The sequence below is a fragment of the Octopus bimaculoides genome, chromosome 1, assembly GCF_046866305.1.
Source record: "Octopus bimaculoides isolate indiv1 chromosome 1, ASM4686630v1, whole genome shotgun sequence".
NCBI lineage: Eukaryota > Metazoa > Mollusca > Cephalopoda > Octopoda > Octopodidae > Octopus > Octopus bimaculoides.
The window spans coordinates 88,198,343-88,222,279 of record NC_142928.1 but is presented as its reverse complement, the minus strand read 5'-3'; the positions used below and the strand labels follow the sequence as shown (position 1 = coordinate 88,222,279).

The following is a 23,937-nucleotide window of genomic DNA, read 5'->3' as shown; positions in this document are numbered from 1 at the left end:
AATATTTTTGAGTGTGCTTAAAACCACTGAACTTTAAAAATGGTCGAGCGAAGAGAATTCCCAAATCCCTTTCCTCCCTACCACGGAGAGAACCTTCTTAGTCCCCAGGGAAAGGTAAAATAATTTTATAAATCTGGGAAATTGAAACTATTTTTAGTCAATTCATTTTTATATTTATTTTTAGTTATCGAATATAAAGCATGTATTTAGTAAAATGAAAATAACCCAACAAATGATATATATTAATTAATATTTTGTCAATATTCAGTTAATATTGCAATAAAATTCAGTTTTACGTTTGAATCTTAGATGACATATTTTGAAAATATAAACCAAGGATAATTTTTTGAAACTTTAAATGAGATGGTTATTGTTAGACAATTGCAATGCTAAAATGATAATAGTTTGATTAAAGAATGTTTTCTTATTTTGTCTGATACTAAAATATATCAACACAACGGTTGCATGTATAATAGCAATCGTCGAATAGTTTTCATATATTTTGCGCCTTGTTTTCAACAACTTCGTGTCCCCCCCCACTTTTTATGAAATTTATTATCATAACAAGAAACAGAAACGAGTGTAAGAAAAAGTTATTCAGACAAAAAAAAACAAACTTAAATTAGAAAAACAAAACAACACACACCCACCCCCACACACAAACAACAAAAACATTTTTGTGTGTATATTTGAGATTTACATGTAAATGAGTGTATATTGTTTAATGTTTAGCCTGTATTTTAATATAAAAGGAGAATTAAGACTGTTAACGTCTCTGAATCAGTTTTACTGACGGGGAGAGGTAAATTATCGTTTCAGAAAGAGCCTTTCTTTTCCGATGAAGGGCTCTTCCTTGAAACGTCATTTTTTTCGTTCCGCATCACTAACATACATAGATACATACACTAACATTTAGTTTTTACTGTATTGATTTTTAAGAAAATGAGAATCTTTGCCATCAATCTTAAATTCTAATGATTATATTTTATATTCGATAACTTTTCGATTCAATTATTTATTTAGTTCTTTTTTCTTTAAAAAAGTGGCTGCATCTTTTCTTGCTTGTGCATTCGTGTGTATATGCTTTGATTATAGACACCTTATCATATAAAGGTTTTTAAAAAAATGCTAGATAAGAAATATTACAACTGTTTTTATACACCTATTATTAATATTTCTAAATCTACAAAGATAAAGGAAGGCATAGAAATGAAGATTGCTAAAATGAGCTTGAAGAATTATCACTCGTTTTGACATGTCTAGAAAATGTTGAATTTTCATGTCTAGTTACTGACTTTGTCTTGATTAACTGCTCCCAGATGACACTTTATTGGTTAGTTTTTCTTTAAGATTAAATAGAATGAAGAATTTGATAAGACTTATTATTGCCTAACTTAAAGCAGTGAGCTGACTGAATCATTATTAAGTTGGACGAAATGCTTAGCAGCATTTCATTTGGGTCTTTATGTTCTGAGTTTAAGGTCCACCAAGGTTGACTTTGCCTTTCATCCTTTCAGGTTTGATAAAATAAGTACCATTTGAAGAGTGGGGTTGATGTAATCAACTTACCACCCCAACCTCCTTCCTTAAAATTGCTGACTTTGTACTAAAATTTGAAATCTGTATTATTGGTTGTGCCTTTCTTCCTAATAAAGAAGAAATCAAACAACAAGTGTGAAAGATAATTTTTTATAATAACTTTTAAAAATGTAACCCTAACTCAGTTACTGAAATTTTGTCAGAAAAGTGGAACATAACAAGGGGCTAGTGCTGGAATCTGGTATCAGTCATTATTGATTGAAAGTAATCCCAATGTATTGTGCAAATCAACACAAGACAACAAAGTCAATTTATTATTCAATGTCTGGTAATCATTACTAGTAATCTATGTCCAACATCTGTCTATTGCAATTCTCTTCATATAAAAAATATTCTCAATAAAGATTTTACTCTACTTCATCATGCCCAACTGCTGTAAAATCATGAAAAAAGCTATTGTAAAGAAGATTATTCAGTAGTTTTTCTGTTTGATATGTCATGTAATCTATAATAATGATGATGATAATAATTCTTTTCTTTACTAACCATAAGTGTTGACAAAAAAATCAAAGATGGTGCAGTTTGTGCTTACATAAAAACCACATAAACTAGTAAGATTAAAAATAAAAAGAAATTGAAAATTGAAAAATTTCCTAAAAAATGCAAAGGCGACATCCAAGGACTACCTGTGGAAACTTACATAGACCACATTCACCCTGGTCACTAAGAGTTTTCCCTCTCCCAGTTGTTCTCTTCTAATCTACAGTCATCTGCACAGAGCAGGCTGGTTCATTACTTTCTCCACCTTCCAATAAAATTGCTGAGGGGCAACACTTCCTTTTCTACCATCATTTTTCCTTTTCATTGAAAGTTGAAAAAGTTGATGATGGCTTAGCCAAAGAAGAGAGTACTTGTCTTCACCCCCCCTTTTTTTTTCTTGTTCTCTACAAAACCCCTTTTGCCAAGGCTTATAAAACAGAGATGAAAACTACCTGCCCTTCCTGATTAAAGAATAGTAGCTGTTCTGCATGACTCCACAAGTCAGCAATGCTCAGAACTGGGTGAGTGTGCACAGAATGGTATCTTTGCCTTGGCTGATGGCACGACCAGCCAGTTGATTTTTATCGATGCTTAGAGTTTCCCTGAGAATGTTATTGCTTTTGCCCACCAGTAATCCTTTTTACAACACTATCATGACTTCCACCTACCACATTACCCAATTGGGAGAGGGCTGTGAGTACCACCTGGCAACATTCCAGGTGCCAAGTACCCTGTCTTGGTTTGCACTTTACTTGGGACTGCAGCCATGTCAAAGAGATGGGCTGGAGAAAAACATGCCTAATAAATGGAGCCTACACATGTTCAACATCAAGGAATTTCTGATGTTGCAGCTTCAGAGCATGTCTGCATATCATCAGTCCTCTATACAGAATAAAAATAACAATCCTTTCTACTATAGGTACATGCCTGAAATGTTGGGGAAGGTGGCTTATTGATTACAGTGACCTCAGTGCTCAACTGGTACTTATTTGATTAACCTCAAATTTGAAATTTGAACTCAGGATAAAGTAAAAAAAAAAAAAAGCCAGTAAGCCATTCTGCTAACTCATTGCCTTAATAACAACAACAATAATAATGTCATCAACAACAAAGGGTGCTCCTTACCTCAATGGAATCTACAAGGAAAAAGGACAAATAAACCTGTTACAACACCAGTACCTTGTAACAGCAAAGTAATAATAACTTAAACATAGGCATAGGCATAGCTGTGTGTTATAAGCAGCTTGCTTCCCAACCACATGGTTCTGGGTTCAGTCCCACTGCGTGGCACCTCCGGCAAGTGTCTTCTAATGATGATGATGATGATAATAATGGAGCTAGAAAATAATAAACTAGACATAACAATGATAGATAGGGAAAAGTGAAGTTGCTTATTAATTGATCTATCATATCCATTTGATTCCAGGATTGTAAAGAAAGAAGACAAAAAACAAAAAAATTACAATCCCTTATAATTCGAAATTGCAAGAATTTGGAGTATGAAAACTGTGAAGGTTGTACCTGTAATAATTGGTGCCTTGGCAATTTTAAGTAAAGATGTCGACAAATGGTCAAAGGAGGTTAGAATAGTATGTCCTGTAGAGCTTCTACAGAAAGTTTGCCTTTTAGGGACAGGAAAGCTTATCAGGAGGGTTTTAAGCACTTGAAAGACTATTGAAAGCTTGTGAATACCTAAGGTTACTGGTTGTAATCTGCTACTCACATAAATTCTACCAGGAATGAGAATGAACCTGAATCAAATCAGTAATAACAATGATTCTTTCTACTACTGTCACAAGGCCTGAAATTTTTGTGGGAGGTGACTAGTTGATTGCATCAACCCCTATGCTCTGTTTTTTTGACCTCACCCAAAAAGATGAAGGACAACGTTGATCGCATTGCCATTTGAGGTCACTATGTAAACTGAAAGAAATGCTGCTAAGGATTTTGTCTGGTGTGCTAATGATTCTGTGAGCTTACTGTCTTCATAATAATCCTTCTACTATAGGCACAAAGTCTGAAATTTTAGGGGAGGGGAGTAATTGATTATATTTACTCCAGTGCTCAACTGGTACTTATTTCTTCAACCTCAAAAGGATGAAAGGCAAAGTCGATCTTAGTGGAAAATATGAATGTAGAATGTAAAGACGGATGAATGCTGCTAAGCATTTTGTCCAGCATGCCGATGGTTCTGCCAGTTTACCACCTCACTGCCTTAATAACAATAATATAATTTTAATAATTGTTTTTCATTTAGGCACAAGGCCAGCAATTTTTAGGAGAGTGAGATTAGTCAATAAAATAATGTGTTAATCAATGGGACTGATTTAATCAACTAAACTTTTTCTCCAAATTTCTGGTCTTCTAGCTAAGTTAGAAACAATTATTAAGATTGTTAAATCATTCACCCATTATTGAATGTTTATCATCATGTATTAGTGTTATGCTTGCATTAATACTCTGTGTAAAGGTAGCGAGTTGACAGAATTGCTAGCATGTCAGACAAAATGCTGCTAAGCATTTTATTCATCTTTATGTTCTGTCTTCAAATTCTGCTGAGGTTGACTTTGTCTTTCATTTTTTTGGGGGCTGATAAAATAAGTACCAGTGAAGTGCTAGGGGTCAATGTAATCGACTACCCCCAACTAAAAATTTCAGCTCTTGTATCTATTGTAGGGAGGGATATTACTCTGCATATTTTCATATATTCTTGTTTTAAAATGTTTAAATGATTTTTGCTGCTTAAGTGGCAAATATTTTCATTTTACAATAAAATGACAATAAATTGAATTGATATTATTTATTCAATTTATTTTCAGATTTCTGAAGAATTTTCTGTAAAGCTGGAAGATTGTATTCAAAGTCTTTTGAGCAAATTAAATTATGGACTGAAAAGTCAGGATAAAAATGACTTCACTGTCTATACTGGAGTTACTGGTCAGTATAAAATGTTTTTAAAATTTTGTCTTTTCAAAAGAAATTTCTAATTATATATATATTTTTTGTTATTTTGGGGATCCATTTCAGTCTGAGCTCACTTAATATGAAGTCACCAAGTTTGATATCATCATCATCCTCATTTAACATCTGATTTTCATGTTGGCATGGGTTGGATGGTTTGACAGGAGAATGCCAACCGGAGGATAGCTGCACCAGTTTCCAAATGTCTATTTTGGCATAGTTTCTGTGGCTGGATGCTCTTCCCAATGTCAACACTTTACAGAGTATACTAGATGCTTTTTATGTGACACCAGCACTGGGGCATTTTATGCAGCACCAACATGGGTACTTTTTATTTAATAACTGCTTCTGTGGCTCTATCTGAAACTGCTGGGGTTTGCTGAGAATATTCTGGATGTGACTTTTACTTTCTATTTATTCTCATGGCTTTTAGTTTGTATTTATTCATTCTTTTCCTGCTGCAGTTTGCTGTGCCAAAAATAATGTTTTTTTTTGCTGCATGTAATCAAATCTATTTTATTTTAAAAATATCTTTGTTTAGTTTTGTATGTATAAATAAGATCTTGTTGAGTTTATTTGAATTTAGTGCTATTTGTTTGACTTTAATTAGATGTTACTCTTCAGTTAATTGTACTTCTCTCTGATTTGCTTTAGATTCCCATGGGGCATTTCTGATTTTAGTCTTGATGAGAAAGCATTCTTCTGTGATATCATCATCATCATCATCATCGTTTAACGTCCGCTTTCCATGCTAGCATGGGTTGGACGATTTGACTGAGGACTGGTGAAACCGGATGGCAACACCAGGCTCCAGTCTGATTTGGCAGAGTTTCTACAGCTGGATGCCCTTCCTAACGCCAACCACTCAGAGAGTGTAGTGGGTGCTTTTACGTGTCACCTGCACGAAAACGGCCACGCTCGAAATGGTGTCTTTTATGTGCCACCCGCACAAGCCAGTCCAGGGGCACTGGCAACGATCTCGCTCGAAAATCCTACAGGAGCCAGTCAGGCGGTACTGGCAACGGCCACGCTCAAAATGGTGCATCTCATGTGCCACCCGCACAAGAACCAGTCCAGGGGCACTGGCAACGATCTTACTTGGCTTGCCGGGTCTTCTCACGCACAGCCCATTTCCAAAGGTCTCGGTCCGTAGTCATCGCCTCGGTGAGGCCCAATGTACGAAGGTCTTGCCTCACCACCTCAGCCCAGGTCTTCCTGGGCCTACCTCTTCCACGGGTTCCCCCAACTGTTAGGGTGTGGCACTTTTTCACGCAGCTATCCTCCTCCATTCTCACCACATGTCCATACCAGCGCAATCGTCTCTCTTGCACGCCACAACTGATGCTTCTAATGTTCAGCTTTTCTCTCAAGATACTTACACTCTGACGGGTATTCACATTGACATTACACATCCAACGGAGCATACTGGCTTCATTCCTTGCGAGCTTACGTATGTCCTCAGCAGTTACAGCCCATGTTTCACTGCCATGTAGCATGGTTGTTCGTACGCATGCGTCATACAGTCTGCCTTTTACTCTGAGTGAGAGTCCCTTTGTCGCCAGCAGGGGTAAGAGCTCTCTAAACTTTGCCCAGGCTATTCTTATTCTAGCAGCTACACTTTCAGCGCACCCACCCCCACTACTAACTTGGTCGCCCAGATAGCGGAAGCTATCGACTACCTCTAGTTTTTCACCCTGGAATGAGATAGAAGTTGTTTCCTGTTTGTTTACAGTCTTTATTGCACCTGAACATCTGCCACAAACAAAAACTAACTTGCTAGTTAACCTGCCTTTGATGTTGCTGCACCTCTTATGTGTCCATAGCTTGCACCGGGTACATCTTATAGAGTTACTACCTACTCCTTTTCTACATACTGAGCAGGGCCATCTACCTGAAGGGGTTTGTGTTTTATCTACCTTCCTACTTATTAGGATTTTGGTTTTAGCTAGGTTGACTCTAAGGCCCTTCAATTCTAGACCTTGCTTCCACACCTGAAACTTCTCCTCTAGTTCTGATAGTGACTCCGCAATTAGGGCAAGGTCATCAGCATAGAGGAGCTCCCAGGGGCAACCTGTCTTGAACTCCTCTGTGATTGCCTGGAGGACTATGGTAAATAATAGGGGGCTGAGGACGGAACCTTGGTGGACCCCTACCTCTACCCGGAATTCATTGCTGTACTCATTTCCAACCCTCACCTTACTGGCAGCATCTCTGTACATGGCTCGCACAGCTCTCACTAACCATTCTTCTATCCCAAGTTTCCTCATTGACCACCAGATAAGGGATCGGGGGACCCTGTCAAAGGCTTTCTCCATGTCAACGAAAGCCAGGTACAGAGGTTTATCCTTAGCTAGGTATTTCTCTTGCAACTGTCTCACTAGAAATAAGGCATCAGTAGTGCTTTTACCTGGCACGAACCCAAACTGCATCTCATCTAAATTGATTCGCTCCCTAATTAGTTGGGCTATGACCCTCTCTGTAACTTTCATAACCTGATCTAACAGCTTGATGCCTCTGTAATTATTTGTATCTAAAGCGTCCCCTTTACCTTTGTAGCAGTTGACTATGATGCTGCTACACCAGTCATAGGGTATGACTCCTTCGTGTATCACCTGGTTCGTAATACGGGTGACTAGGCTATAGCCAACACTGCCAGATATTGCCAGATATACTGCCAGATATGTTGATGAAAATGGACAAAATTATCATATATTGTATTTAAGGAGTTGCTTTCAGTCTCTATTTGCAATACTTCAAACCTGTGTTTGATATGACATATTGTTGACAGGCTCAATAATTCAGTAAAATTCAGGTAGATGGTATACAATGATCTGAACTAATTCTTTCACTAGCACACTGAAAAGGACCTGAAAGAAAGGTAACTGGATTTGATCATAAACCACAAGAATTCTGAAAGATAGAGGCTTTCAATGATTTTCTCCTTCAGTAATGCAGTATGCATTAGAGAAGCGCCACATTGCAGGAGAGCTAAGTAGAAACTTATGAGTGATAAACTTCTAGGGATGTCCTGATGTTGATATACAATAGGTTATTTTTTCCAGCAAAAACCTTCATTTATCAGCATCTTTACATTCATCATCATCATCATCATTATTATATGTCCGCTTTCCATGCTGGCATGGGTTGGATGGTTTGACATGGAGCTGGTCAGCAGGGAGCTGTCCAGACTCCAGTTGTCTGTTGTGGCATGGTTTCTATGGCTGAATACCCTTCTTTATGCCAACCACTTAACAAATTATGCTCGGTGCCTTCTACATGCCACTGACACAGGTATGTTTTATGTGACACCAGCACCTGAAAGGACAAACCTGTGGGTTCCAATTTTATTTTCTCAAACATGAAGACAGGTGTATTATTGCCTTATGAATGCTGGCAAAACACATGATTAATACCACTTGTTTCAGTTTGCATCACTGAAAATAAAGAATTTCCATTTTTACAGTTACAAAATTGGGAGTAGATATAGCATTCAATTTATAAATGCACTTCCTTAAAAAAATAAGCAAATATCCATGTTTAAAAAAACCAAGTCTATGCTGGCTTAGTAAAATGCATAAAGGGAGGAAAATGCAAGTTTTCTTTGATAGTTAAATCTGTTCATCCATAAATATTTGGTTATTTGATAAATATCATTTTCAACATCATCAAAAAACACTTAGTTATTGAAAATTTCCTGCAGAAGAATCTGTCAAACTCTATGACAATTTTTATTGTATATTTTAGAGGAGTTTTCAAGAGCAACTGATTTCAGTGTTTTGGAGTTTCATATCCTTAAGTTTTTCTGCTTATGAATTCTGAAATGCTAAAGGAAGGTAAGTAATTTATTACTGAGGAATTATAAATTTCTTCTGTTATTTTCATTACAGGAATAGCTTTGTTACACTTTCACCTTTATAATGCGGGACCATCTAGAGGAGATTCCAAACATCTAAGAGATGCTGCTGAGATACTTGAACGGCCACTTCGTCATTTGAAAGAACATCGTTTTACATTTCTTTGTGGAGATGCTGGACCACTAGCAATTGGAGCTGTTGTCTACAGTAAACTTGGTAAAGAAGGTCGCAGTGAAGAATGTATCCGCAAGTTAGTCATATAATTTTATTTCACTTTTTTTACCATCTTTATCTTTTATATTTTTTTTATACAAAGAGAACTACCAAGGACACATGTGGTTTGAGTCCTGCAGATAACTTTTGCCTTTTTTTTCATCCAAGGGGTTTTTAGCCCAATATATTGTGAACTGTTATATATGACTGTATTCACTTCAAGATATACCATTAAATGACTTATTAAAAAGTATTTTTTGGTGTTATTCTATCCTTTAACATTCTCTTTCCATCGGCATTGCAATGAAAAAATAGACATTATTTAATTGTATATTTCATTTAATTTCTTCCATTTTCATGAACATATCAGTGTATAAATCATCATAGACTAGAATATTTGTAATTTGACTCACTGCAACTCACATTCCCTAGTTAAGCATTCTCTATATCCAATTATAACGTAGTGATATATATATTAATCATACAGTTTATTGCAAGCAAAATACTTTTTCTTATAGATTGTGTGACATGATGCCACAAGTCATACAAGATGAATCTCTCCCAGATGAAATGCTTTATGGTCGTGCAGGCTATCTTTATGCATTAATATTTGTGCGACATTATCTTGGAGATGCTCTTGATGGAAAGCTCATTCTGGAGGTAAGAGATTCTTATCCTCTTAAATTAGAATTCATTTAATTTTCTTTGAATTAATTGCTTTATGTTGATCTCTTTGATGCTTATTTTCCTTTAGGTAAAGACAGTTGTTTTAAATGTTAGAATGAAGGTTGGTATGGTGCAGTATAAAAAAATTATTAGAGTGCAGATGTATAGATAAAATTAGTTCGTGATGTTTACATGCAAGAAATTTCACAGGAAGGGATGATGATGATGTTGATGATGACCATCATCACCATCATTTAACATCCCCTTTTTCATACTGGCATGGGTTGGACAGTTCAAGAAGAATAGATGAGCCAGAGGGCTATCCCATATTCTGTGTATTCTTTGGCATTGCTTCTACAGCTGGATGCCCTTTCTATTGCCAACCACTTAACAGAGTGTACTGGATGCTTTTTATGTGACACTAACACTAGTGAGGTCACCAAATAATTAACTTACTTTAAATATTGCTTGAAAATATAATTGTCAGAACTATTCTATGGCAGGAAGATATAAGTCTACTGAATACTCACTCAGGGCGAAAGGTAGATTGTATGATGCCTGTGTGCATACAGCTATGTTACATGGCAGTGAAACATGAACTTTGATTATAGAGGACTTGCGAAGGCTTGAAAAAAATGAAGCTAGCATGCTCTGCTGGATAGGTAATGTCAGTGTACACATATGACAGACTGTAAATGATTTAAGAGGAAAACTGGGTATAAGAGGCATCAGATGTTGTGTACAAGAGAGAAGACTGCACTAGTCATGTGATGCGTATGGATGACAACAGCTGCATACAGAAGTGTCAAGCTCTAATAGTGGAGGGAACCTGTGGAAGGGGTAGACCCAGGAAGATGTGGGACGAACTGGTGAGAAAGAATCTTTGGATGTTGGGCCTTACTGAGGAAATGACAATGTACTGGGAGATGTGATTTGCTGTACTTGATAAGACACGTCAAGCTAAGTAAAATCGCTCTCTTCCACACATACATGGTTGTCTTTTCAGGTGCCAGTGCTGGTGCTGCATAAACGCATCCGTGCTGGTGGCATGTAAAAGGCACCTAGTACACTCTGCTAAGTAGGTGGCATTAGGAAGAGCATCCAGCCGTAAAAACCATGTCACAACAGACAGTTAGAGTCTGGACAGCCCCCTGTTAGCTAGCATCATGTCAAACCATCCAACCCATGCCAGTATAGAGAGCAGAAGTAAAATGATGATGAAAGACATACTTCAAGGTATTGTTTTTCATTTCACAAACAAGGAAATTTTATTACCAGGGTCCATTAATGGCAAAAATTAAAATATAATACATTTAAATAATAGTATTATTCATAGTATAAATAGTATTAGTTATTTAATAGTATTTAGTTAATAGTATCATATTTCATTTAATTTCTTACCTTTATAAGATGATACCAGAATGTTATCATAATAATCCACTAATATCATCATAAGTTTGTTATCCAGATCATCACAGCTAATGTTCTCAGTTTAAATATTCATTAAACTGAATAATAATGTTGTATGTCTATCATTCATTCCAAATGAAGTCATTGAATAGCATGTCTACTTAACATTGATATATGTGGTTATAGTCAACATACAGTATGCAACTTTTTACATAAAATTTCTTAGACAATTAGATACTTTTCAGTTAATTTAGACATGGTCTTTCTTCATCATTTCCTCCTAATTGTCACCACCACTTTCTACATTATCACTGCCATTATTTTAATATCATTTTTTTTCCATGCTGGTATGGATTTGACCAGTCTGTGATGCAACATATCACTGCTTCTCTCATTCTCATTCCTGTGTTAGATTGTTTAAATTGTTTGTGAGATTCACCATTTCTGATGATTTAACTGCCTCATGTCGTCATTAAATTAATTACACTTCCTTCAACTACATATTATTATGACAATTGATTTACATTTTCCTCATGATCTTTGAATGGGGAAAAACGTAATTACTATATTAGTTGTTCTTTTAATGTGAAGGAGAAAGCATATTTAAGAAAAATTTTCCCCTTAAGCCTATGTTCTCAGTGTTTTTTTAATGACAAATATCAAATATAATTCTAAGGAAATAAAACAAAGAGTATTATTGTTGAAATAAATAAAATTATTCAGACTATTAATGTCTTCTATGTATCTTTGTCCTAACTACTTTCTTGCAATTTATACTTTACAGTAGACAACATGGCTACTTGGAGCAAAAGATTCAAAAAACATTCTAGTACTACAACATACATAGACACCATCCAAAACATTAATGTCAATAAATTACAAGTATTCTCATGGGCCTTTTGATCTTTATCTTGGGTAGGGAGAGAATAACAATAATGGGGATTAGGGAGTAGAACTTCAGTAGCAGCTGACTTGGTGGGGATAGAATACATGAAAACAAAGCTTATACAGAGAAAATCTAAACAAGATTTTTATAATTTTTTTTTATAGGTTTGCCAGAAAATTTTAAAATCTGGTCAACAAACAGCTCACCGAGAACGCAGTAAATGCCCATTAATGTATGAATGGCATGAAAAGAAATATTTTGGAGCTGCTCATGGTCTCTCTGGAATATTTTTCATGTTAATGCAGGTATGTTTCTGTTGTAAAATCTTTGTATTTTATGGTAATGTAAAATATAAAATAAAACATATTGTTTTGAAATTCAGTGTTGAATCAATACTCAAGTTTATATTGTTATGTTTAATATTGTATCATAGTGTTCAATAAAGCTGTCAGAACCACAGTTTTGAGTATTTCCACTATCCTATGTTTCTGTAATTTACGTATTAAGTTAGTTTTTCTAATTTATGCACACATACTAACTATATATTTTTTTTAATTGAAGATTCGTGACCCTTCATTAAATTCTCAACTGGAACAATTTGTTCTGCCTAGCATTGATTACATGCTTCAGATACAGTTTCCTTCTGGCAACTGTCCATCTTCTATGGGCAGTAATACTGACAAACTTGTCCATTGGTGTCATGGTGCTCCTGGTTGGATACATATGTTTGCTATGGCTTATAAGGTAAAATATTTTCTAATTACTATTGATAATTTTAGGTGAGTACCTTACAAAGTTCTCAGGGTAATAACATTGCCACTCAGCTTTCATACTCAGTTGCTATTGCTTTTTAAAAAATAGCATAAGAACCACAACTTATATTTTCCATTCACTAAAACTTTTAAAAGAAATTATAATATCACTAATAGTTCCTTATCATCAAGTTTCTTACCATTGTTTTAACATCCACTTTTCTTATACTAACATATGTTAGATGAGATTTCAGGCAATTTTTCCCTTTGTTTTTTAGATAGTGTGCTTGCTTCTCAACCACATGGTTTTGGGTTCAGTCTCACTGCATGGCACCTTGGGCAAGTGTCTTCTCCTATAGTCTTGGGCCAACTGAAGCTTTGTGATTGAATTTAGTAGGCAGAAGTTCCCATCATATGTATTCATGTGTGTGAAAGTGCTTGTGCCTGCTAACAGATAGGAGAGAAAAGAAAACAGCTCCATGGCTTGACATATTTTTGTGACAGATGTAACCCACAATACTGTACATATGGTGATATTGTTTACATTGCTTACATAGAATTTCAAAACAGTGGGAATATGCCCCCCCCCCCCAACACACACAGGCACATAGGCACATACATACGCTATCAACATCAAAATTTAACATTGATGTTCCATACTGACAGGGGTTGGACAGTTTGATAGGATAAGTGCATCATGATCCAGTATCTGCTTTGACATAGTTTCTATGGCTGGATACCCTTCCTAATGCCAATCACTTTACAGAGTGTTTAGGGTGCTTTTTTTTCATGCCACCAGAACTAGTGAGGTTATTTATACATATATGTATTAACGACATATGTTAAATTTATTCCCCTCTTATTAAGGATCTTTCAGACTACTTCCTTTGTAGTCCCTTATACTTAGTTTAAAATTGCAATACTGCAGAATCCATTAGTTCCCTGCCTCTTTGAGAGTTTCGCAATTCTGCTTTTAAAACCAAATGCTGTTAATGGAAGCTGTTTGTGGTATGTCGCAAACCTCCAGAGAATAACTCTACAACTGATAAAACCATCAGCTCTGGATTCAAAATTATTCAATGGTTTCTTCTGGAAACAATTCTACGACGAATAAGATCAGCAACCTCGTTCATTAATATTTTATCTGGTAATTCATGCCTTTAAATCATTAAGTTCATCTTAACATCATTGGATGTCAATGTTAGGAGTTTTTATGCAGTTGCTTGACCTACTAAAAATAGCAACCAAATCTCAAACCTATTGTCTTAAAAAACAAAGGAACCATTGGATACTATACTTCTAGATACACTTTGTCTGTTAAGAAAATAATGGGATTAGTTACAACTGTAATGCATTTGATCATAGGCCTCTGCTCCGTTGTGACCGATCTGTATGGTTCAACATCAACGACAACCTATGTTACTGAAATTTGGTTATTCAATTACTGTCCATTTCTCTAGATTGAGTGTGTAAGATAATTTTGTTCCACTGCATACTACATCAGTCTTATTACTAAAACATTGAGCTTGAAAGTACCTAAATCCTTTGTCATATAACGAATGCTGTTGCAATATCCTACCATATCAAATATAGATATCTAATTACTATAAATACATTCATTTTGTAAAGGGCAGGGTTTTGTCAGTAGTACTAATATATTTGATTGTTTATGTAAGCATGTCTAAGCGAAATATTTTTTCTTTTAAAAATATGTGTAATAATCATCTGTTCTGTTCTAGAAATTTGGCAAAGAGAAATATCTGCATGCAGCTACAAAATGTGCTGAAGTGATTTGGCAAAGAGGTTTACTCTGGAAAGGCTATGGCATTTGTCATGGTACTGCAGGCAATGCTTATGCCTTTTTAACTATGTACAAACTCACAGGAAACCAGACTTATCTTTATCAAGCCTGCAAGGTAAGTGTTATAATTTTTTTTTCCATCAAAATTATAATTATGAATTATTGAAAAATTTAATTTCTATATTTCTATGCTCACTGCTATTGTACTCTTTCTATATATTTTATATAACTCCTTTGATGAGAAATTAGTTTGAAATATCATCATCATCATCATCATCGTTTAACGTCCGCTTTCCATGCTAGCATGGGTTGGACGATTTGACTGAGGACTGGTGAAACCGGATGGCAACACCAGGCTCCAGTCTAATTTGGCAGAGTTTCTACAGCTGGATGCCCTTCCTAACGCCAACCACTCAGAGAGTGTAGTGGGTGCTTTTACGTGTCACCCGCACGAAAACGGCCACGCTCGAAATGGTGTCTTTTATGTGCCACCCGCACAAGCCAGTCCAGGGGCACTGGCAACGATCTCGCTCGAAAATCCGACGGGAGCCAGTCAGGCGGTACTGGCAACGGCCACGCTCAAAATGGTGCATCTCATGTGCCACCCGCACAAGAACCAGTCCAGGGGCACTGGCAACGATCTTACTTGGCTTGCCGGGTCTTCTCACGCACAGCACATTTCCAAAGGTCTCGGTCAGTAGTCATCGCCTCGGTGAGGCCCAATGTACGAAGGTCTTGCCTCACCACCTCAGCCCAGGTCTTCCTGGGCCTACCTCTTCCACGGGTTCCCTCAACTGTTAGGGTGTGGCACTTTTTCACGCAGCTATCCTCATCCATTCTCACCACATGTCCATACCAGCGCAATCGTCTCTCTTGCACGCCACAACTGATGCTTCTAATGTTCAGCTTTTCTCTCAAGATACTTACACTCTGACGGGTATTTACATTGACATTACACATCCAACGGAGCATACTGGCTTCATTCCTTGCGAGCTTACGTATGTCCTCAGCAGTTACAGCCCATGTTTCACTGCCATGTAGCATGGCTGTTCGTACGCATGCGTCATACAGTCTGCCTTTTACTCTGAGTGAGAGTCCCTTTGTCGCCAGCAAGGGTAAGAGCTCTCTAAACTTTGCCCAGGCTATTCTTATTCTAGCAGCTACACTTTCAGCGCACCCACCCCCACTACTAACTTGGTCGCCCAGATAGCGGAAGCTATCGACTACCTCTAGTTTTTCACCCTGGAATGAGATAGAAGTTGTTTCCTGTTTGTTTACAGTCTTTATTGCACCTGAACATCTGCCACAAACAAAAACTAACTTGCTAGTTAACCTGCCTTTGATGTTGCTGCACCTCTTATGTGTCCATAGCTTGCACCGGGTACATCTTATAGAGTTACTACCTACTCCTTTTCTACATACTGAGCAGGGCCATCTACCTGAAGGGGTTTGTGTTTTATCTACCTTCCTACTTATTAGGATTTTGGTTTTAGCTAGGTTGACTCTAAGGCCCTTCAGTTCTAGACCTTGCTTCCACATCTGAAACTTCTCCTCTAGTTCTGATAGTGACTCCGCAATTAGGGCAAGGTCATCAGCATAGAGGAGTTCCCAGGGGCAACCTGTCTTGAACTCCTCTGTGATTGCCTGGAGGACTATGATAAATAAGAGGGGGCTGAGGACGGAACCTTGGTGGACCCCTACCTCTACCCGGAATTCATTGCTGTACTCATTTCCAACCCTCACCTTACTGGCAGCATCTCTGTACATGGCTCGCACAGCTCTCACTAACCATTCTTCTATCCCAAGTTTCCTCATTGACCACCAGATAAGGGATCGGGGGACCCTGTCAAAGGCTTTCTAGATGTCAACGAAAGCCAGGTACAGAGGTTTATCCTTAGCTAGGTATTTCTCCTGCAACTGTCTCACTAGAAATAAGGCATCAGTAGTGCTTTTACCTGGCACGAACCCAAACTGCATCTCATCTAAATTGATTCGCTCCCTAATTAGTTGGGCTATGACCCTCTCTGTAACTTTCATAACCTGATGGAAGAAAAATTAAAGATAGCACTAAATCCTTGTGCTATCTGGGAACTAGTCTTGTTCAGTATGTAGGAAGAGAGTTGGTTGGAACTCAATACTATATATCCTGAATAAGCAGTTAGTACACAAAAGGTGCAGTGGGATGTCTTGCAAAATGATGGAGAACCTGGATTTCAGATGTATAAATGATGGAGAATCTGGATTTCAGATGTATAAATAATGCATTAGAATAGTTGACAGTGACTCACTAAACATATTTGATAGTTTCTGCTATCTAAATGGAGAAGATAAATGTAGAAAAACAAGTACAGTATGTAGAAAATGTATAGATTTGAGAGATGTGAGGCAAGCATGGTTTGTTGATGTGTGATATTAATTGATATGAAAAGCTAAGCTTAAGTTAGCTGAGCATTAAGGGTATCACTTGAAGCATGCAAAAGATTATTGTGCTACTGTGGACATGTGATATGAATGGTTGGTGAGTTCTAGATGAAAAATACAATGTAGGCTGTCTGTGGAGAGTACCTCCATAAAGAGTATAATGGTTTCTTGTTTCTTTGAGACATTAATATTATCATTTATTATATTTGTTTCTTGTTTGTTTTTGTTAGTTTGCAGAATGGTGTTTTGATTATGGCAGACATGGCTGTCGTATTGCTGACCGTCCGTTCTCCTTATTTGAAGGTAATTTTGTAATACAGTATACATTTTAAAATAATAAATGGAATAACCATTTTTAAATATTCATGAGTGAAACTCTACCCTAACCCTGGTAACGTCTGAACCACTTGTACACTTGTGTGCAACTCATACACTCCTCTCCGTATACTTTCTGCAATTTTGCATTGGCCTCTGAGCAGGTATCGCCATGACAACTTTCTCTGTCGTTGTTAATGCGACGATCACATGCTACACAGCAGAAGTAAGCTAGAACATTATAACTTAGTGCATGTGCACAGCAGAGTTCAAGGTCAACCTTTGTCAAGTGGCTTCACTCTGCATGCTTTAGCTTTGTTACTATGGCAACAGTCTGGTACTTATTGATCAGACCTTGTATGTGTATATATATATATATATATATATATATATATATATATATATATATATATATATAAATAATAAATCTGAGGGTAGCAAAAAAAATTATAGAAATTCTATTTGCCACCAGTGGTCTAGCAAGAAGAAAAAATTAGTCAATAGACTATATATTATTCATTTAGGCTTTTCCGCTGATGATAGCTGGCCTTGCAAAATACTTTTTTTTGCTAAATATAGCTTGAAACCATTGGTTCGGAAAATAAAAGGTAAATGTTTATATATATATATATATATATATATATATATATATATATATATATAAATTCAAAAATGGATAAAACTCTTTTACAAGAATTTTATCAAGAAGCCAGTGTGTAAAAAAATTCATAAGGGAAATTTCTATTCCCAAGAATATAATTATACGTTTATATTTATATAAGGGGCATTATTACAGAATAATAATGCCACACACTGGACTTCTCAAAATAAACACATTTTTAGTACCAAATGCGAAGAAACACAACCAACAGAAGAAAACCACCTTTCTGGTTTTCTTCTGTTGGTTGTGTTTCCTCGCATTCGGTACTAAAAATGTTTATTTTGAGAAGTCCAGTGTGTGGCATTATTATTCTGTAGTAATGCCCCTTATATAAATATATATATATATATATATAAGGTGAAGGCACATGGCTCAGTGGTTAGAGCGTTGATCTTACAATTGTGAGGTTGTGTTGTTGTTGTTATTTAGGTAGTAAGATAACGTTCTCAGGCGGCACCTACAAAGATATTAAGACGAGAATAAGTAAAGCAAGGACCGTTTTTCATCTGTTAAAAAAAGTATGGAGCACAAAGTGTAATTTCAATAAAGAACAAAATAAGAATTTTTAACACTAACGTAAAAGCAGTGTTATTATATAGGACTGAGACATGGGGAACAACAGTTAAGTCAAATAAGCAAATACAGTCATTCATCAACAGATGCTTGCGTAGTATACTTAAAATTAGATGGCCCGAACTCATAGGCAATATGGAGCTATGGCAAAGAACAAATCAAGTTTCGATTAGGGAGCAAATATTTAAGAAAAAGTGGAAGTGGATTGATAGCACAATTAGAAAGGACACACCAAATGTAGCGAAAAGTGCTTTACATTGGAATCTGGATGGACATAGAAAGAAAGGTAGGCCTAAGAACTCGTGGTGTAGATCAACACAAAAGGAACTAGAGAAAGGGGGACATTCATAGCAGAGTATAAGTACAGAAGTGAAAAATTATGTGAGATGGAATTCAATTATAAGTGGCCTATACTTATAATGTTGGAGAGTTAAAGGCAAAAAAAAAAAAAAATATATATATATATATGATGGACCCTCCCATCATTAGATGACGTATGGGGGTTCAACAGTTTCTTACCGAACAACAACACAGATGATTTGTTTATAATAATCAGATGTTTGTGTAGACATAAGCTCACTCCCTCCATCAGATCGACATTACCTGTACCGCTTTCCATGCTATTATCTATATATATAAAAATGAGAATGTGTGTCTGTCTGTCTGTCTGTCTGTGTGTGTGTGTGTGTGTGTGTGTGTGTGTGTTTCCCTAAAACTCGAGAACTACACAACCAATTTCATTCAAATTTTACACGTGCCTTACTTAGGGTCCCGGTTGTGTTTTAGTAAAAAAAAAATGTTTAACTTCTTGCATAGTTCAAGCCCACAGCAACATAATATCTCCTCCACTATTTAAGTATTACATGTCAAAAGTGAAACAAAAACACTCATGTCAAATACTTTCACTTTAAAAATGAAACTATTCCACTAACTGAAACAATCACATTTCGATACTATAATGACAGATACTTTCACTTTAATGGTTTCAGAGAGAGAGATGTATATGTATACATATAGATGTATATGTACACGTATATGTATAGATATATAGAGAGATATAGATCTATATGCATACATGTATATGTATACATATGTGTAGATGTATATATAGATGTACATGTAATATGTACACATATATACACATATATACATGCATACAGATATCTATACATATATACACTCACACACACACACACATACACACAAACGCACACTTTAGTCATTTGTTTTTTTTATCCAAAACTACGTAAAAAGTACTGAATGGATCTTTATGAAATTTAGAAATTATATTCAAGGCATAACGGCCATAACCACCATGAAAATTCATATATTTTTGATGTTAATGAAATTTTAACCATACAGATTACACAAATAAAGTAATATTTCTAAAATTTCTTCTTAGAAGTCACAAAGACCCCTTCATGGGGACTTCACACCCACAATTTAGTCATTTTTCCTAAGCAAAGACGAATACAGTTGTACTATTGGAACCTATAGGGTCACCTGAACATAACAGATGAGCATTATTTGTAATTCAACGGTACAACAGTGTAAGACTATCTTTTCAGATATACTTACATTGTGATTTCTGCAATGTGGTGCATAGATTGTCAAGAAAATGAGACGCATCTTTGCCTCCACTTTTTATTATCACTGGGTCACACATAGTCCCCAGTTGGTAACATTGATTTCAAGGCCTTCCCAGATGAGTGACTGGTTGTTCTAAGACATTTATTGATTGTAAATTTTTTCTGCAGTTACCTATCGGTATAGTGGTCCTTTGGAAACTCCAGAGGCAACACTTTCATTTCCCTTTACTCCAAACGTCACACGTTCTTATTTCAATTGGGTCATGCCCTTCCAGTTGCTATAGATCCGTAATGCATCTTACAGCTGTGCCTGTCACCTGTATGGTGAGGAATCCTACATTGGGGAGTAATAACGACTACGCTCGGGTAGCCGACTGATTATCGTGATCATTCGTCTTTTGGTTTCCTGTAGCTTTACTCTCTTTTACAAACCCAGTGAACATATATATATTTCCTATTTCAAAGAAATTCAAACAATACATATTACACCCAAGTTAAAAACATTCCCAACAATTCAACTTCTCTGCTTGACATTAACACCCCCACCCCCAATAGGGGCCTTAACTTCTACATTTTTCAGCTCCAAGAGCTCCATTCTTCATGAGCAAAATCCTTTTTACAGGGTCCATAACACTAGAATTTTTGAATATGCACATAAATATCAGATATATAAAGATGAGAATATGTGTCTGTGTGAATCCATAAAACTCAAGAACTACACAACCAATGTCATTTGAAATTAACACATGCCTTACTTAGGGTCCATGTAGTGTCTTAGGCCAAAACAATTTTTAACTTCTTGCATAGTTCGAGCCCACACCAATATCATATCTCCTCCACTATTTCAGTATTATGTATCAAAAGTGAAACAATAACATCTATCTACTGTAATGTCAGATACTTTCACTTTCACACTGAAACTATTCCACTATTTCAGTATTACATTTCAAAAGTGAAACAATAACATGTCGTTACTGTAATTTCATATACCTTCACTTTAATACTTTCAATTTCATACTGAAACTATTAATGTGAAACTATACTCTCACATATATACAGGTATACTATAAGACCAAAGTTAAAAACATTCCCCACAATTCAACTTCTCTGGTTGACATTAACACACCCACCCCCAATAGGGGCCTTCATTCTCACATTTTAGAGCTCCATGAGCTCCATTTTTCAGGAGCAAAATCCTTTTTACAGGTTCCAGAAGACTGAAATTTTGGAATATGTGCATAAAGATTAATAGTATGGCATACATATCTCATGATTAGAATTTTTTTAGGGTGTGTAAAGAGGGAAAGAACCCTCATGTGCAATTTTGATGAAATTCGAATCATATCTATTCCAGTTCCTTACAGGAAATATAAGAGAAAAGTCTCATCCTTCAATTGCATGCAACACGGGCAACGCCGGGTATCTCTGCTAGTATATATATATATATATATATCCATCATCATTATTGTTTAACTTCCACCTTCCATGCTATATATATATATTTGTGTATATCGTCATCGCTTAACGTCTGCCTTCCATGCTATATTATATATATATATATCACCCTCCTCATCATTATTGTTTAACGTCTGCCTTCCATACTATATTATATATATATATATCTTTGGAGATTGTCAAAATGATGTGGACACCTCTGATGAGAACCCAATAGGCTTCAAAAATTGATTAAAGTTGTTCATTTTTTTCAGTCTGTGAAGAAATGGCTAAAATTTGCCGTTTATAATTATACCATATGTTACATTATATATATATATATATATATATTATATATTTATATATTATACATATACAATTATGTTTTATTATATTTCATTCATTTCTAATGTATAAGTTTCAAGTGATTCACATAATATTTTTAATTTCTTTCAGGGATGGCAGGAACTATTTACTTTTTAGTCGATATGATGGACCCTTCGAAAGCAAAATTCCCAGCTTTTGAACTATAAAGTGTATTTGCTCTCAGCAATCTTGCCAGTGTTTTTTTTTTTAATATACATGTTTAAATTAATATTTTTGGGGAATAAATTTTAAGAATATTTGTGTTAACTTCCTAGTTAGTTAAAGCAATATTTCTTGAAGAGTTCACCACCTTAATTGCTATGGTACTGTACTCCTGCTTCGCAGAGTGTTAGCTTGTATCTACTGCAGAAGTTGTGTTGTTTTTGTGCAAGGTACTCACCAGTACTTGCTTAAGATTCCTTAATTAAGTACTTAACAAGAATTGATACATCTTTTGAAAGTGTTCAACAGAAATATTTCCTAAAAATAATATTGTTTTTATTTCACTTGTATTGCTTGTGTTTGAAAAAGAGGTGAACATTTCTTATATTTCTTATCCTTAAAGTTTCTAGCTTTGTGTCTAAATGAAATAGCCTGGAGAGGTTTATTAGGAACCACACCCTTTTATCCTATCACTCTATATTAGATAGCAGTTTCCTTCAGAAGCCATGTAAGTGTGCAACATGGTGAACTTGAAATATTAGTCCTTTTTTTTTCTTCTCATTCCTTATACATAAATATTCTTAATATTTATGTAAGATTTTAAAGCGAATAATTGCTTATTTTCTACTGATATCTAGAATTACTTATAGACATATGTTTGCACTAAGTTGTGTTGAATTTCAATTCATAATGTAAAAGCATTTTGAAAACGTGTACACATATTCATATATATATTTAGCTTTAATTTAGTGATGCTTTGAGATAATGAAGTATTTCTAAAAATTAACCCATTATGATATTAAATATAAAAAGTCTGGAAATTGGTATGCTGTTTTAATTGTATATTAATAACTGTATCCAGTTAATGGTTCCTAATTATAGAAATTATAAATACTTTTAAGAATGATCATTTTTCTGTTATTTACATTTCTCCAGAGAACAGCTGTCAATATTCACAAAATCTTTGAATTGTATCAATTCTGTTTTGAAAAGAAATCCCTAAACTTCAGTTCAGTATTTAATTTTTATTATGATTGTTTTTAATATCTTTTTAATAAAATTATCATACAGGAAACAAATTTTTTTATTTTTTATTTATATCACCATCAGCTTTCACATGCTGCAGTTGACTACATAAAACTGTGAGGCTTTCCTCCCAGTAATTATAATTTAAGGTTAGTTCCATCAATTCCTTTTTACAATTTCAAGTTTTCTTCAAAAATATGCAGTTTTCTTTGTTCCATTTTTATACCATCATGTTTTCTGCTCTCAGTGAACCAATTGATTAAAGTAACTCACTACCCATCATCCTACCAACCTTCCAGTCTGATATTTCTCAAAGCTATGTCAATTCTTTGGTGATTACTCTTGGCAGTGTGGAGGCGCAATGGCCCAGTGGTTAGGGCAGCGGACTTGCGGTCATAGGATCGCGGTTTCGATTCCCAGACCAGGCGTTGTGAGTGTTTATTGAGCGAAAACACGTAAATCTCCACGAGGCTCCGGCAGGGGATGGTGGCGAACCCTGCTGTACTCTTCCACTACAACTTTCTCTCACTCTTTCTTCCTGTTTCTGTTGTACCTGTAATTCAAAGGGTCAGCCTTGTCATATCCATGCCTCTTCTCTTGGATTGGAAGTGTCTGTCTCATAGATCACTCCATTGTAATATTTAATGACAAGAAGGCAGCAAGCTGGTAGGATTGTTAGCATACTGGGCTAAATGCTTAGTGGCATGTCATCCATCCTTATGTTCTTAGTTCAAAGTTCAAATTCCACTGACTTTGCCTTTCTTCCTT

General features: G+C 35.7%; 1 protein-coding gene across 1 annotated transcript; it reads left to right on the top strand.

The window, feature by feature from the left end:
* LOC106876326 (lanC-like protein 2) lies at positions 1–23,222 on the top strand. Its single transcript, XM_014924827.3, has 9 exons — positions 1–114; positions 4,899–5,016; positions 8,928–9,144; positions 9,626–9,767; positions 12,234–12,374; positions 12,631–12,813; positions 14,561–14,737; positions 17,274–17,346; positions 22,072–23,222. The coding sequence occupies exons 1-9, from the start codon at positions 40–42 to the stop codon at positions 22,146–22,148; spliced, it is 1,203 nt and encodes a 400-aa protein (XP_014780313.1). The 5' UTR covers positions 1–39; the 3' UTR covers positions 22,149–23,222.
* Positions 23,223–23,937: the final 715 nt, after the last annotated feature.